This window comes from Carcharhinus amblyrhynchos, chromosome 4 (assembly GCF_965287045.1).
Source record: "Carcharhinus amblyrhynchos chromosome 4, sCarAmb.v2.hapA, whole genome shotgun sequence".
Taxonomy (NCBI): Eukaryota; Metazoa; Chordata; class Chondrichthyes; order Carcharhiniformes; family Carcharhinidae; genus Carcharhinus; species Carcharhinus amblyrhynchos.
The window spans coordinates 133,133,304-133,146,186 of record NC_137327.1 but is presented as its reverse complement, the minus strand read 5'-3'; the positions used below and the strand labels follow the sequence as shown (position 1 = coordinate 133,146,186).

Here is a 12,883-nt window from a genome sequence, read left to right as displayed (position 1 = left end):
AACATATAGTCAAATTCTCCCCTCCCTCTCTGCAAGCAGGTGGAGGGGGATACATTCAGCCTCCCATTTTGTTATAAATATTACTATCCATCCGAGACTATAAAACTTTTGTCCCTTTCAGATCACCGTTCCAGCCTTATTAACAAGTTTTATTGCAAATCAAAATCCACTTGATCAGGATGTTAAGGGGTGGAACGGCAGGGGAAGTGTCACAGTGAAGTATAATAGCAAACAGTTCGCGTCAAGGATCCCATCACTTTTGTGTTTAGTTAGCCAAGAGATGGCATTGAAATAAGATCCAGTAAAGATTGTCAGGCGAACCTAGTTCACCAAACCACACCAGTATTGATACTTAAACATTCTTCTATTACTGAACTAGTCACAATACAAAGAAGAGACACGGAGAAGCAAAGTGCTTGTGTTAGTAAGTGTAGTATATTAGGTGTCCAGCTGAAGCCATGCACTCTGAACATATAGATGTTGATGGTTGTATGCATTAACCTTGCAGCGCACAAAGGCAATGTGAATGTAAGGTGGGGGGAGGTCAACTCGTTCATCCCTTTGGAGGTGACAAAAAGCATTCTAAACAGATGCAGCGACTTGGTGGGCATTATTCCTTGATTCAGATTCCGTGACTGCGCATCACTCACACCATTCCAGCAAACTCCCTTCAATTCTGGACACGTCCCGAAGATACCTTCGATCAGGACTTGTGCGGTAAAACGAATTGGTGCGTGGCTATCTCCACCATGCACAACTTAACCAGGAATTAATCCTGGCACGACTGATTCCGTAATGTCAGCCATGCAAATGAACGTCAGCCTCACCATAGACATTTGTGCACGAACAATAGAAGGGGCCTGCTTTTTCATGTTTGGCAAACTTTGTTCACACGCATATGCTTACACACCATGGACACAAGCACCTACACATACAGCACCAGTGTGCCCCCCCACCCCCATGCAGCAAGATAAGCTATATTGCGCACGTGGCTTCGTGGTGATAAAAAAGCTCTCCTGACTCCCTACGCAGAAGTCAAGTTTGCCAAACATCTTTGGACAGCGATGTCCCTTTAACACAACTTACTTGCACATTTTAACATTGGATACATCGTTCTTAGTAGAACACAAAGGTGAATTTAACAATCATCTTGCTTGCACTTTACAAAGAATCATAGAATGCCTCCAGTGCAGAAGGAGGCCATTTGCCCATTGAGTCTGCACCAACAATAATTCCACCCAGGCACTATGGCTGTAACCCCACGTATTTACCCTGCTAATCCCCTAACACTAAGGGGCAATTTAGCATGGCCAATCAAACTAACTTGCATAGCTTTGGGCTGTGGGAGGAAGCCGGAGCACCCGGAGGAAACCCACGCAGACACGGGGAGAATGTACAAACTCCACACAGACAGTCATCCAAGCCGGGAATTGAACACGGGTCCCTCGTGCTGTGAGGCAGCAGTGCTCACCACTGTACCACCGTGTCAATAATGTAGAAAACTCCTGGCCAGTGTTGGAAAAAGACACATTTTGCTCACAGTATTGAAGAGGACAGTTTAAGTCCCAGGTTTGTAACTCATTCAGAATCAGATTATTTCTCTTTTGGTTACCTTTCACATATCTTAGGGTGGAATTTTCCAAACACTGTGTCCATTGCTTCTTTTCTTCAACTGGTAGAGGTTGTGAGTTTGGGAAGGGCTGTCAAAGGACACTTGGTGAGTTGCTATAGTGCATCTTGTGTATAGTACACACTGCTACCACTGTGTACCAAGAGCGCATGGTTAAGATGGTGGATGGGGTGCCTGGATGATTTACTGTTTATTTATTAGTGTCACAAATAGACTTACATTAACACTGCAATGAAGTTACTGTGATGGCGTCCTGCTTCTGGAGTGTTGTTGGCACTGCACTCACCCAGGTAAATGGAGCCTATTCCATCACACTCCTGACTTGCGCCTTAGAAATGGTGGACAGAGTATTTGTGCCAGGGTAAGGATGGTGAGAAATGGGTAAAGGCTATACGGTTGGGACCAGTTGGCATTCAGAAAACTGGAGATTTTATTAACTTCAGAATCAGGGTGGATTGACGCGTGGCTGACAGAATTCATACCTGGTGGACCTGGAAGGCCAGGTGGGCCTTGCGGACCTGGAATGCCCCGACCACCTATTCCAGGTGGACCTACTGGACCAGGAGGACCCGGAGGGCCACTGAAACCCGGATCACCTGAGGAAAGGGAAAAAAAGAGGGTTACAAAAAGAAAATCATAATTTTGTGGGAAATAACATGCAAAACTAAACCTCTCTCTAGCAGACTCTCACTACTTGAAATATCTTCATCTGTTCAAGGCTCGTCTGAAGGCAAATCGGATGAGCGATCATTGATTGAGTTGGCTTTTTCTGAAGCTCAGACAAGAAAGGGTGTAAAATGAGACTGAGTTACAATGTGTTGCTAGTCTCTCCTTTTCCCATCTACCTGACTTGGAAGATCTAGTTTTGATGGTGTTTGTACAGATGGAACTAGAAGGCAACATGGCTTCACTGCATTTCTCACTCGGTTTCTATTTTGGCCAGTCAATCAAAGGCCACAAATGGGTGACTGACACACAGCTGAGAGAAACAGTAGCTGTGGCCATTTGCATCCTTGAAACGTTTATGCAGGGGCTGATTACTGGGCTCTATCATCCAGTGTTCAAATGTCAGCAAAGGGACCTGGGGCAAAATAGTGACAAAACATCTGTGCAGGAGGCTAGCCTTGCACATGTGGTAACATTTTCCCATCACTGGCCATTCTGGTCGCTGCATTACAGGAAGGATGTGGAAGCATTGGAAAGGGTGCTGAGGAGGTTTACCAGGATGTTGCCTGGTATGGTGGGGAGGTCTTGTGAGGAAAGGCTGAGGGACTTGAGGCTGTTTTCGTTAGAGAGAAGAAGATTAAGAGGCGACTTAATAGAGGCATACAAGATGATCAGAGGATTAGATAGGGTGGACAGTGAGAGCCTTTTTCTTGGATGGAAATGGCTAGCACGAGGGGACATAGTTTTAAATTGAGGGGTGATAGATATAGGACAGATATCAGAGGTAGGTTCTTTACTCAGAGAGTAGTAAGAGTATGGAATGCCCTGCCTGCAACAGTAGTGGATTCGCCAATATTAAGGGCATTCAGATGGTCATTGGATAAACATATGGATGATATTGGAATAGTGTAGGTTAGATGGGCTTTAGATTGGTTTTACAGGTCGGTGCAACATCGAGGGCTGAAGGGCCTGTACTGCGCTGTAATGTTCCATGTTCTATTTTTCTCCAGCTGCGGCAGGTGCAGGTTGGCTTCTATAACTGGGTTGGTGCAATTTGCTGGCTCAGGTGGAACAGGCTATCACCTGGGCCAGTCAATCTCAGGGACAGAGTAGGTCGCAGTATGTCAGGGCTGGGATGTGGCCCAGTTAAACAGAGGGAGCCAGACAGCCTTGGTTATGTGAAATGAATGCTTGCACGTAGGCAGTGGAAAAGTAAATTGCATCACTGTCGGCCTAATGTTCCCTCTTTCTTTGTTGTGCACATATGGTCCCTTTAAGATATTTTAAAGGGAAGGATGGTTGTGTGCGGCTGGTTTGCAGCACTACACAATATATTCTAGACTGCTACATGACTTCACTGCAGAGGGAGCATTTCACCAATGATGGCGACTATAACCCACTCATGACTGCAAGCCTCACTCGAGTGGGAGGTAATGGCCTCGTGGAATTATCGTTCGACTATTAATCCAGGAAACTCAGCTAATGTGTTGAGGACCTGGGTTCGAATCCTGCCATGGCAGGTGGTGAAATTTGAATTCAGTAAAAAATATCTGGAATTAAGAATCTCCTGATGACCATGAAACCATCGCCGATTGTCAGAAAAACTCATCAGGTTCACTAATGCTCCGGAGGGAAGGAAATCTGCCGGCCACATCTGGTCTGGTCTACATGTAACACCAGAGCCACAGCAATGTTGCTGACTCTCAACTACTCTTGGGCAACTAGGAATGGACAAGAAGTGCTGGCCAGCCCAATGACACCCATGTCTCACGAATGAATAACAAAAAAAGTTACCCTCAGTTGCGGAAGGTATTTGTCACATCATATTGCTGGCTGGAAACTGCAAGTCATTGTGCAGCATCAATGGACAGATGTGGAAGTAGATCATTAAACCATGAAAAGTAGCATTTGCAGAATTCTACTTGCAGAATATGTCATCTAACAGGTGTGAAAGAGATGGCCGTGAATTCTAACCAAGTATGAAACTGTTTGGATAAATGCCAGCACTGCCTCAACCCAGTGGGATTTGTAACCCGAGTCAAGCAGCGGTTGTGGACCACTGCCCTCGCACTTTTGGCTTGTGAAAATCTATGTCACTTGAGATGTGAGCTGGAGAGCAAGTCAGTTTCCTACTTGCGAGTTGACAGGAAAGAATGTTGGTTGGAAGTGTTGGGCAGCCCGACATCTACAGAAAATGAGAAAGGGCTACTCGGTGACTTGCCCGTGAATCTTACCACCATTCACGTTGGCGGGATTTTCCTGTCCTGCCGCAGAGAGCAGAGAATTTGGCTGGAAGCCAAATCCTCCAACTTTGCTGCAGTGGGAGTGTGGCACGAGTGGCGGGACGAAAGCACCCGTGAGATCAAATGCGGACTAATGTGTGAAATCAAAGGCCATCATTCTGCGGTATGGGAGATTGGAACATACTTAAGAGCTGCCATCAGATTAATAGTAAACTAGCGAGCAACATTGCTGTAACTCGTCTTCAGGAAAATATCAAGATCTCCTCAAACACTTTTCATGTCACCTGTGCAAACATCTGTACCAAAGACTCACAAAGCCAACTTATGAGGCCCTATCGCAATACAAATCAAAAAGTACCTTTTGCTCCTATGGTGCCGTCAAATCCTGGTCGCCCTGGTTGACCCGGTGATCCAGGGAATCCTGAATCACCTTTGGGCCCTGGCAACCCGCTGATACCTCGTGGGCCAGGAGGACCCGGTGGTCCTGGAAGCCCAAAGCCAGGGTCTCCCTGCGTGGAAATGGAAACAATCACAAGGGAGCTCACTTCGTAACAGTTATTAGCTGGGATTCGCCGACCTGGTCCTGATTTTCCTGTCCCGCTGCTGTGCACAGAGATTTGGCTGAATTCCAAGATCTCCGATCTCACCGGATTGGAGAATCCCAGCCATTGTTTTATTCATTAGATACCTATATACTACTTACGCAGCACACAGAAAGATTGTTCATTATCTGGACTGAGCTAAGCTGAAGCAAGCCATGATCTAGTTGAATGGTGGAAAATGTAGAGGGGGTGTAGGGTCCACCTCTGCCCCTAAGCATCACACAGTCCTGAGGGATAGATTCTTGCCACGGTGCTGTTGTTGAAGGATGCTGCTATCTGTGAGTCCGTTCTTGCCCCGTGTGAAGTTGGACCTCCAACAAGATACCTGTGTTGCTTGACTAGCTTCTACTGAGCCTTGCAATTCACTAGTCAATATGAAACCTCAGGGGTAAATCTCCATTATATTTAATTCCTTATCCTCATTCATGACTGGGGGAAAGAGGTTAATGTAACTGAGTGCAGGTGCATCATCTCTCCATTCGGAGGGAATGACTGAGGCCCAAATGGTTGCCAGTACCTCCAATGGTATTGGCTGTGGATGTGGGAAATGAAGCCATTTTGTCAGGAATCAAAACGTGGCAGAAGGTGGGAAAATTAGATGAAAAAATAGAATTAAAACTCTTCCAATGAAGAGGAAAAGATTTGAATAGAGCAGTGTGTCACATTGGGAGTGGCACAGTAGCACAGTGGTTAGCACTGCTGCTTCACAGTGTCAGGGACCCAGGTTCGATTCCTGGTTCGGGTCACTGTGTGTGTGGAGTTTGCATGCCCTCCCCGTGTCTGCGTAGGTTTCCCCCAGGTGCTCCAGTTTCCTCCCACATTCTGAAAGATGTGCTGGTCAGGTGCATTGGCTCGAACAGGCGCTGGACTGTGGCGACTGGGGGAATTTCACAGTAACTTCATTGCAGTGTTAATGTAAGGCTTACGTGCGGCTAATACATAAGATTTACTTTATTTGCAAGCACAGCATGCCAGCTTAATGGGGTTGAGAAACATGTCAGCCATAATCGAATGGCAGAGCAGACTAGATGGCACCACGACAGCTCAGTGGCTATCACTGTTTGCTGTGCAGACACATGGACTTGGGCCGGTGTCTGTGGGAGTTTGCGCATTCTCCCCGTGGTTGTGCTCTTGGGCTGATTGGTGTAACAAATTGTCTCTAAATCATTCTCCCCTCAACCTGGTTTCCAATGTGGGTGCCATAAGCATAGACATGGGTCAAGGGTGGAAGAGGAAAAGCACAATGTTAAAATGGCGGCGCGGGCTCGTTGGGCCGAAGGGCCTGTTTCCCATGCTGTGTTGTTCTTTGTTCTTAGATGGGCTAAATGACCGTATATCTTATGGTTTTAAGGACTATTCCGTGGTACTGATAGTACAGCAGCACCATCACCAGGTTGTGGGATCTCATTGCTTTCTGAAAGTCAATCATTTACTAAAGAAATACGTACCTTTGGTCCCGGGATCCCTGGTTGGCCTGGAGTCCCATCACGACCCGGTCTTCCTACACTTCCTGGAGCACCTGGTGAGCCTGGTAATCCTTGCAAGCCTGCAAAAGAGTAATCGGAGAACAGGGTTCAGCAATTCGCTTCAAACCTCTGGCTTCCACCTTCCAATTCAAAGTGTGACATTTCACTGATACTTTTGGAAGAAATAAAATCCCACCATAGCTACAATGATTTGTACTGTGGGCTACTCTAACATGAAATACATTTTCAAAGGCCTTTTGCTTATGTTTTAAAAAAAATCTGCCCAGCTCAATCTACCTCTGAGGAACAGCGAGGAGCTTGCAAATGAAAGGTTATTAAAATTAACCTTTGTCATCAATTTGATCTCAATTGACATTATTCTTTCCTACACCCCACAGCAGATTGAAGGAAGCCAATGGGGGTGGGTGGATGCTAATGAGGACTGGTTAGGTGTCCCGCCAAGTCTCGCCAGGAGTAGTAGGCCCTCTATCCCTCCCACCACTCCCCAAGTCTCCTCCATGGCTTCCAAGCCATTTCAATGCCCTCCATGGCCCTTGCTCAGCAGGCCCTATGGACAGAACCAGTGAACCACACAATAACAATGACAAGTTCTGAAATGCTGAGGGGGTTAAAAAAAAATTCAGAAATCCGAAAAAAACTGCAGTTCTTACAACCCTATAAACATGTCAATCAGACACAGTCATTACGTGCAGGAAGAGAAAACAACAAAAATTGATATATTGAGAAAATAGATCACAGAAGAAATAACTTATTATAGGCACATAAAATTATCAAACAAACACTTCAGTCTTTGTCAAAACAGAACCCCTATTGGATTTGAGTGTTTTGGAGTTCAGCCAAGCAGTGATAATGAGACCATCTGGGAATTGTTTCCATAAAAACAAATGGCCATACATCTGGATTCTACACCTTTGCTTTTTATGAATGCTTGGCTTAGCTCCAAGACTTACAAATTCATCAGCTCATCAAGGGTTTTGTGTTGACAACTGAGTGAAGTGTTCACTTTGCTTGATTGTTTAAATGGTTATAATAAGCACTTTTCCCCTGTGATCTATTTTTATCAATATCTGAATGCTTACTTAGACAAGTTGAAGACATAATGCTATATTTCTTCTGTCTGATTGATGCTTTTGTAGGGTTGTAAGAACAGCAGTTCCTTTCAAAGAAGATTTCTGAATGGATATTTTTCTCATCATTCCAACACAAGCCATCATTATTGTATGGGCTCATTAATTCTGTACATTTTGCCTATTGGTGAATGGACCGGAGGGCACATGGAAGCTTTGTAGGTGGCATGGAGATGGAATGGAAGGGGCATAGATGTGGCATGGACATCATTGAGGTCCCATGGAGATGGCATGAAAGCCATGCAGAGGTACGGAAGCCATGGAGGAGGCATGGAAGGCATGGAGATGGCATGGAGGTGGCATTGGAGTGTGACTTTTTGAATTTATCTTCCAAGGATCCTTGAATCGAAACGATGGTTTATGACCTCTCATTGGACCATGAACCATGAATCATGAGAAAGATGGCCTGACTCGTATGAAAATTGCTTGGGGATATGAGATGCCTGCCTCCACAATGAGACAGTCAGTTTTGGAATGCAGAGGGCATACTTGTTACTTGCACCCTTATCCTGTTTTGACAAAAATACCCAGTGCCGGGAATGGGGGCAGCAGTCCCAGAATTGGAGCTCTGACTGCCATCTCTAATGGCTCCGGAGTTGATTCAACTCCACAAAAATCCAGACCAAGAATAGAGTTTCTTGCTGAAAAATAGGTTGATTGGGAGAAACAGGTTTAATTTTATAGTTATTTTAAATCATATCATTACAGAACTTCCCAGTTTTGTGACTTTTTAACTCTCGATTTGAATCAGTATTGGCCCTGTAGCCTCTTTAAGCTGCTTCTGAGTAGTGTAAAGCAATATTCATCTCTCTCTGTAAAGACACTGGGACTTTTTGAACTATAATAATGTATGGAGCTTGAGATACAATCACTTTGATATTTTTATGATTATAAAGAACTATTAATAAAACCAATTATTCCACTACACGATCTTAATAACAATGAGTTTAAAATTTTCACAGCTGGCTGAAGATACATCTCCAATTATTGTGACTGGTTCTACTTATAGAGTACCACCTGGAATAAGTGACAATTTGAAACTTCCCCCACAAACACTGCCTTATGAAAATAGAGAAAAACCCTTCGTCAGATACTTTTTTGCCTCAGAAGGAATGTTAAATGCAGCAGGTTTAGAGGCATTAGAGTGGGGCATAAAGAAAGCAGAAGCAGAACCTGTAAATAAGATCAGGTGGTGCCACATTGGCAGAAACTCAATCCAAAATGGGCAGTCATCAAGTCAATGCCAGCTCTCTACAGAACAACCCAATCATTCCCGTTCCCCTGCTCTACTCTGTAGCCCTTTTAAGTTTATTTGGCACTTGAGTCCATCCAATTCTGTTTTCAGATCATTTGTCACTGCCGTGTTCCTGCCCACCAACACTTGATATGTAAAGAAGTTCTCCCTCATATGCCCCTTGCATCTCTTATCCAAAACTTTAAATCTGTGTCCTTAAGTCATTGTACCATTGCCTAATGGGAATAGCACTATGGATGGCAGGGTGGCAAAGTGGTTAGCACTGCTGTCTCACAGCGCCAGGGACCCACGTTCGATTCTCGGCTTAGGTCACTGTCTGTGTGGAGTCTGCATGTACTCCCTGTGAGTGCGTGGGTTTCTTCCAGGTGCTCCGGTTTCCTCTCACGGTCTGAAAGATATGCTAGCTAGGTGCATTGGCCATGCTAAATTCTTCCTCAGTGTACCCAAACAGGTGCCAGAATGTGGCAACTTGGGGATTTTCACAATGGCTTCATTGCAGTGTTGATGTAAGCCTACTTGTGACGCTAATAATAAATAAACTTTAAACTATTCAAAGAGCTCTCCCCGTGACCATATCAACATGTCAACTAATGCTAAAGATTGGCTGTTCATTCATCCAATGACTTGATCGAGGATCTTAATGTGCTCAGTGTAACTGTTGCAATTTTATACATGAAAAGGAAGCACGTAAACATAAGCTTTTTTTCTCACAATGATTTTGATATGCACTGTGAGTGAATAGGGACCTACCTTTTGGACCTGGTGGACCAGGGAATCCAATTCCAGGCATTCCCATGTCTCCCTTTGGGCCCTGGAGGCCTGGTAGACCAGGTTGTCCTGGTTGGCCTGGGTTGCCTATAGAAGGGAATGCAAATTTGATATATTGTTACAAACACATTAATGACAGGAGAGCTTCACTGTTTCCCTTCCTCACAACACTTTCAGAATTTGCAAGGCTATAGACAGATATAGATATTTAGGGGTGCTGGAACGGGTAATTCTAATGGAGGTGACCTCATTGGTCAGTGTGATCAAGTTATTTCCTGAAAATACAAAAACATGACATAATTGCTATTATATAATTATAAGAATTGTATGAATCATAGGAACTCAGACGAAGAGTCAGCATTTCAGTCCCTTGAGCCTGCTTGCCATTTAATGCAATCGTGGCTGATGTCATGTTGACCTCAACTCCATTTTCCTGCCCGCTCACCACAGCCCTTCAAACCCTTACTCTTTAAAAATCTATCCACCTCCTCCTTAAGTTGACTCAAAGTCCCAGCATCCACCACGCTCTGTGGTAGTGAATTCCATGACCCCTTCAGAGAAGTAATTTCTCTTCATCTCCGTCTTACATCTGCTGCCCCTTATCCTAAAACCTAGGTTTCCCTACAAGAGGAAAAATCCTCTCCGCCTCCACTTTGTCAATCCCCCTTATCATCTTGCACACCCCAATTGGATCTCTTCTTATTCTTCTAAACTCCAGGGAGTTCGGTCTAAACTGCCCACTTCCTATATCAAACCCCTCATTTCTAGAATCAATCTAGTGAACCTCCTCTGCACCACGTCCGATGCAACTATACCCTCCTCAAGTAAGGAGGCCAAAACTGTACACAATATTCTAAGTGTGGTCTCATCAATGTTTTATATAGTAGCAGCAACACTGCACTACTTTTATATTTTATTCCTTCCATCATAAATGCCAAGATTCCATTTGCTTTCCTTGTTACCTGCATACAAGTTTTCTGCAATTCATGCACAAGAACACCCAGATCCCTCTGCACTGAAATATATGAAGTTTCTCTCCATTTAGATAATTATTTTCCTTTGTATTTTTCCTACCAAAATGGATAACCTTACACTTATCCACGTTAAACTCCATTTGTTAAATTTTGCCCCATTCACTTTATCTATCCATATCCATTTGTAAATTTCTTGTTTCATTATCGCAACTTACTATCCCACCTATTTTAGCGTCACCTGCAAATTTGGCTATGGTACCTATTATCCCCCAAAATCCAAGCTAGGGGAGCCACAGTCCTTCTGTATGGCAGAGTACAGCTTGGTCCCTGTAACCTCTCCTTCTCATAGGGCACACCGGTGAAACTGCTCTCAGACCCTGAGTGGTGAACCATACCAGAATGGTCAATTGTCGATCTTAGGGCATCAGGGCCCAATGTGGAGCCAGTCTTGGGGTGCACAGTCCCTACTCTGCAGGATAGGCACAAAACCAATTTCTCACCCATCATTTGAGTGACTTGACTCAAGTCTTCCAGCCCCAGTTCCCCACATAAAAATACTGGGAGAGGTCACTTTGCCCGCAGCATTTAGAAGCTTAGCATTACGTAGTAAGTGATCATTGTCCAAGGAAACGCAAGGATGAGGTTTAAGTGAACTAAAAGTTATCAACATCCTGTTAAAGAGCTGATTCTAGCTGTGATCTTACCACCTCACCCGCCCGAGACTCGTAAGATCCCGCTCGAATCCAACACAGAATGTCATTCCGTGAACAATCGGGGTGGGCGATGCGGTAAAATTCCGGCCTCTATATTCTACAATCATCAGCAGAAATGAGCAGAAACAGAGTATCATTTGACAGATTTAGGCTCAATTCAGATTGACAACATTGAACCATGGGTAGTGGTATTTCCAGCTATTCCTGGTGGCGGAGCATGGGAACAATGGGAGACCTAGTGGACAGTAGCGGGATCGTAAGATCCCACCATCAGTTAAACGCAGACTGTCTCCACCGCTGGGGCACAGAAGTCGCATCCTATACCTAGCATTTTAATTAGATCATGCTCCATCCTAGCTCATTTGTTCTCACAAAACATGAGCAAGTAACCATTGATGTGTTTATTTTTCCACAAAGAGTACACAAGCAATTGCTCCGGCATCTTACCTGGACGGCCTGCTAGTCCAAGTTCACCTGGAGGCCCTGGAGGACCTCTTGGACCAGGTTCAGAGATTGTTTGACCTGAATCACCTTTAGCACCTGGACGGAACAGCATAAGGATTAATAACAGTTTCTGTAGATGTAAAGGACATTTGTACATTAGACAAACCTGCATTCAAAGAAAAACGTTCCATCACAACTGTAAGAATTTGATTTACTTTCTCTCACTCAAATGTCAAGGCAAACAGAAGTGACTTATATAGTTGAAACTTTGTTTCTTTATCCCCGATGCTTTCTCTTTCAAAGAACAAAGAAAGAACAAAGCAAATTACAGCACAGGAACAGGCCCTTCAGTTCTCTAAGCCTGCACCAACCATGCTGCCCGACTAAACTAAAACTTCCTAACCTTCCGGAGACCATATCCCTCTATTCCCATCCTATTCACGTATTTGTCAAGACAGCCCTTAAAAGTCACTATCATACCTTCTTCCACTACCTCCCCTGGCAATGAGTTCCAGACACCCACCACCCTCTGTGTACAAAACTTGCCTCGTACATCTTTAAACCTTGCCCCTCACACCTTAAACCTTTGCTCCTTCATTCCTCGTGGGAAAAAGCTTCTGACTGTCCACTCTGTTCACCTCTGTCATAATTTTGTAGGTTTCTATCAGGTCACCCCTCGACCTCCATTGTAAAAGGCCCCTGTAAAACTTCTCCTGTAGCATTAGTCAGCATGGGAACCAACTCCACAAACATTTCGTGCAAACTGCGTCAGTCCTACCTTACCCTTCTCCAAGAACATATTCAGGCACAGTCAAATTACTCGACATTTCAACATATAGCACATCAGACAAAATCTGATCCACAGAGATGTTTATAAATAGATCCAATATTCAAGAGACATTCTAGGAAGTTTATAGAAGGCATCAGAGTAAAAGAAAATTAAACTTAAATGACACTTGAGCTCCCCCTTCCAA

General features: G+C 44.4%; 1 protein-coding gene across 3 annotated transcripts in view; it reads right to left on the bottom strand.

The window, feature by feature from the left end:
* Positions 1-12,883, bottom strand: part of col4a5 (collagen, type IV, alpha 5 (Alport syndrome)) — a 256,775-nt gene that overhangs the window by 67,439 nt on the left and 176,453 nt on the right. For all 3 annotated transcript variants that reach the window (XM_080187894.1, XM_080187895.1, XM_080187896.1), the window contains exons 27-31: positions 11,913-12,005; positions 9,761-9,865; positions 6,590-6,687; positions 4,898-5,048; positions 2,113-2,226 (exon numbers count right to left, since the gene is read on the bottom strand). In XM_080187894.1, coding sequence (XP_080044020.1) covers positions 2,113-2,226; positions 4,898-5,048; positions 6,590-6,687; positions 9,761-9,865; positions 11,913-12,005 — 561 coding nt within the window. The remainder of the gene's footprint in view (positions 1-2,112; positions 2,227-4,897; positions 5,049-6,589; positions 6,688-9,760; positions 9,866-11,912; positions 12,006-12,883) is intronic.